The sequence below is a fragment of the Cibotium barometz genome, chromosome 21 (genome assembly GCF_041138505.1).
Source record: "Cibotium barometz isolate CiBa-2024 chromosome 21, ASM4113850v1, whole genome shotgun sequence".
In the NCBI taxonomy this organism is placed as follows: domain Eukaryota; kingdom Viridiplantae; phylum Streptophyta; class Polypodiopsida; order Cyatheales; family Cibotiaceae; genus Cibotium; species Cibotium barometz.
This window is the reverse complement of record NC_141066.1, coordinates 8,240,870-8,244,433: the sequence shown is the minus strand read 5'-3', so window position 1 is coordinate 8,244,433 and position 3,564 is coordinate 8,240,870. Positions and strand designations below refer to the sequence as shown.

The 3,564-nt window shown below is 41.9% G+C and overlaps 1 protein-coding gene across 1 annotated transcript; it reads left to right on the top strand.

The window, feature by feature from the left end:
* The first annotated feature begins 199 nt into the window (after positions 1–199).
* Positions 200–2,492, top strand: LOC147626803 (uncharacterized). The gene is made up of 3 exons (XM_086815353.1): positions 200–805; positions 970–1,198; positions 1,529–2,492. The coding sequence occupies exons 1-3, from the start codon at positions 341–343 to the stop codon at positions 2,224–2,226; spliced, it is 1,392 nt and encodes a 463-aa protein (XP_086671479.1). The 5' UTR covers positions 200–340; the 3' UTR covers positions 2,227–2,492.
* The last annotated feature ends 1,072 nt before the right edge of the window (positions 2,493–3,564 follow it).

Sequence of the window (3,564 nt, the reverse complement as noted above, 5' to 3'; positions counted from 1 at the left end):
TTTTGGCATGTGTGCAGGAGTATCGGGTAGCTAAATTTTCACCCTCTTATTTAGCAGCGCTGGAAGAAAGTGTCTGGTAGTTGCTGTGAGAAAAGAAGAAGAGCCGATAAATTCGAGGGTGCAATGGTTTTGCGGATTTCGTTGGGCCCACCAACCCACCATCTTCTTCGTCTCTTTGATCCCGGGTACATAAAGGAGCAACCATCCTCTCTTGATCGGAAGTTGATCCTTATCTCTCTGTCCCTGTGTCTCTCTCCTCTCTTCTCGTGCGGCTAAAATATATATGTCTACAAAAGCCATAGCTTGAGTGCCTCGCCTTTTCTTGTTGTAAGCAGAAATAATGCCGGGCCTCTACGTCCTGCGCTCGTCTTCTTCTATATCCAAGCATAGCCACCGTCGCCACCCTTCTGCAACCCAAGCTCCTGCAGGTGCGCCGGCTCCACCCCCGCCCGCCCGGCCGTTACCTGCATTTCATACCTCTGCAAGCAGTCTCATGGCAGTCCAGTCAACCTCTGCGCAGCCTATCCGTCCAAAACAGGTGACAGATCCATGCTCAGAAATTGTCCGGGCTCGCTTTTATAGAACCTCCACCTTGAACTACAGCAGCAGCGGGAGCCATCATGATCCAAGCTCTGTGTGCCTGGCCGCCATGGTTCACGAGTTTCTAGAGGAAGACGTGCTTGTGGGAAGCTGCGGGCGCGCCCGCTGCAACTGCGTGGATGGGGTTTGCAGCGATGAAGCGTGCATTCTCAAGGAGCATGAAGACCCTCCATTCCCAGGGGAGCAGCTCTGCGAGATTCTCGAGGTAGCATGAATAACCGGAAATTGAATCTGTTTAACTGAGACTAACTAGGGGCTAAGTGTATTAAGCACGGACTGGTCGGCTGTAACTGCTTACCAGGCGTGTTAACTTCGAATCACTTTAGTTTTAGTCTTGTCTCAATTATGGGGACTCAATGTGTTTTGCAGGGAGTGACTTCTTGCACCAGCACACCTGAATTGCTTCTGCTTGCGGATGTTGCAAACGCCATCGAGGCAGAGATGGAGGAGTTGACGGCCAGTGATGACGGGAAAGATGACGGCGTTAACGCCATCCGAGGCCGCTTGCACCGCCCCGTTATGAAGCGTTTACGGCAAGAAGGGTACAACGCTGCGATCTGCAAGTCGAGATGGAATCATGGAGACGGATTACCATCAGGTAATCAACGGATAAGCACGTAGCCCTTGGTTTAGCTTAATTTGTCGTACGCGTTAAATAGAAACCGATAAACACGATATTTAAATTTATCGTACGATTTTCACATTTCCGTCTTGGCTTCTATTTCCAAAATATAAAAAAGGTGGAAAAAAGTACATGGAGACCTTAATATTATTCTCGAGCTTTTTATATATGTATATGTATATGTATATGTATATGTATATATACATATATATATGTACATATATATATATACATATATGTATATATATACATATATATGTACATAGCTTTGTTCGTCATCTAATTTAATTCTATATATTTTGGCAGGTGATTATGAATACATCGACGTGATCGTCGAAGGCAAGAATGGAAAACACGATCGCTTCATAGTGGACATCGATTTCCAAGCGCAATTCGAAATTGCGAGGGCTTCAAACTATTATTCTCAGCTCTTGAATGTGGTACCCAAGCTTTATGTGGGGAGAGCGGAGAGATTAAAGCAAATATTAAAAATAATGTCCAATGCAGCCAAGCGATCCTTGAAAGATCAAGGCCTACACTTGCCACCTTGGCGTAAACAGAGATACATGCAGGCTAAGTGGTTCTCTTCATACAGGAGAACAACAAACGCAGAATCCCAGAACTCAAAAAGCTCGGATGACTTGCTAGGGCTAGGGTTAAGGGGCCCTAGATTATTCACCTTGGAGTTCACCAAAGAGATGGATATATCCTATTACAAGGCCCAAGCCAGAGGTAATAATAATTTGCATAAACTTAATGGAAGGGAGGTTAACAACAATAGAGCAGCAGTAACGAGAGGGTTTGCAAGGGATTTGAATGATGCCTTTGTGGAGAGCAGAGACATTTGCACTGTAATGTGGACGGATTGGCAGCTGCCAGCCCTGGATGAGCAACCAAAGCACGGCAGAGGAACTAAGGTTTCTGGTCTCTCAAGTGCCTTGAAAGAAGCCTCTTTGTTGCAAAAAAAGGCTTCTACCCAACCTATGGTTAGTGTGGTTTCCTAGTGTTTTCTCTTCATCAAATCGGCCTTATGCACTGCTAAAAAACTTAGTCAGGGCTTTCTGTTTTGTTGCTGCACATATCCACAATGATTATAGTGAGCTGACTGTAATGTCACAGCGTAGAGCCTTTAAGGCTCCCTTCTCCATGTAGATAAAGGCAGAGACGACCGTATGTTGTTGTTGGGACATAATATACATACTGCAACGAGCACTTTTGTACGTTTTTTTAAATTTTTTAATGAAACAATGTGCCGCTGTTGGTTTTTATCACTTGCGATCTTTAACGAATGTGAGGGAGATAAACCAGTGTAGTGTTCTTTTTTTTTGTTTGTTTGAACAAAAATATATTAATATATTAATATCTACAAATTGACAGTAGTCCTTTACAAAAAAGCTTTTGCATATTTCCTCTAGTCCCAATCACATTCTCATTGTCAACTTTCAAAAATAACAAGGAGTCATCGTCAAAGAATTAGATAACCAACAGTTTTCCATTTTTAAGTTTCATGAGCCTTGATATTAATCCTTTTCCACCAGCGTCTTCTAAGGCAGTATACTAACAAAGGATGAGAAGTCACAATAAACATCAAAGGGACTAGAGGATAGCTTTGTCTCACAGATCTTTTTCTCTCAAATCTCTCAACTAGTCTCTCATTTAATAACAACCTAGAGTGTTACATTATATGGTAGTGATGTGTGAACACACTTAGGATCGTCAGGGTACTTTTTCTTTTGAACTAGAAGGTTTTTTTCTCTGTGCATATGTACACCCTCTTATCTATTCATTTTGGGATGCGTACTTATCTACTCACAGATCTTTTTCTCTCAAATCTCTCAACTAGTCTCCCATTTAATAATAACCTAGAGTGTGCTCCAACTGTAAGTGTAACATTATATGGTAGTGATGTGTGTGAACATACTTAGGATCCTCATGGTACTTTTTCTCTCACTAGAAGGTTTTTTTCTCTGTGTATATGTACATTCTCTTATCTACTCATTTTGGGATGTGTACTTATCTTTTGTATTTGTCACACATTTGTTTATTTTTATCTATTGAGTTTGTGTGCTCTCAAGCTTTTCTATTTTGTGTGTGTGCATTGTTGCAACCCTAACCCTAATTCTAACAATTGGTATTAGAGCTAGCTTCTTTGAAACTTGATCTATTAGTCTGTCTCCCTCTTCACGACTCTGTTTTTTTGTTTCCGATTGAGATACCCTCTTAGGAGAAGAAGATATATATTGTAGTGTGCTGTATATAAAGTATACAAATCGTGGCACGATTTTGGCATCACAAGGTTTCTATAGACGTTTTGGAGAGGCGTCATTTTGGATTGTTTATGC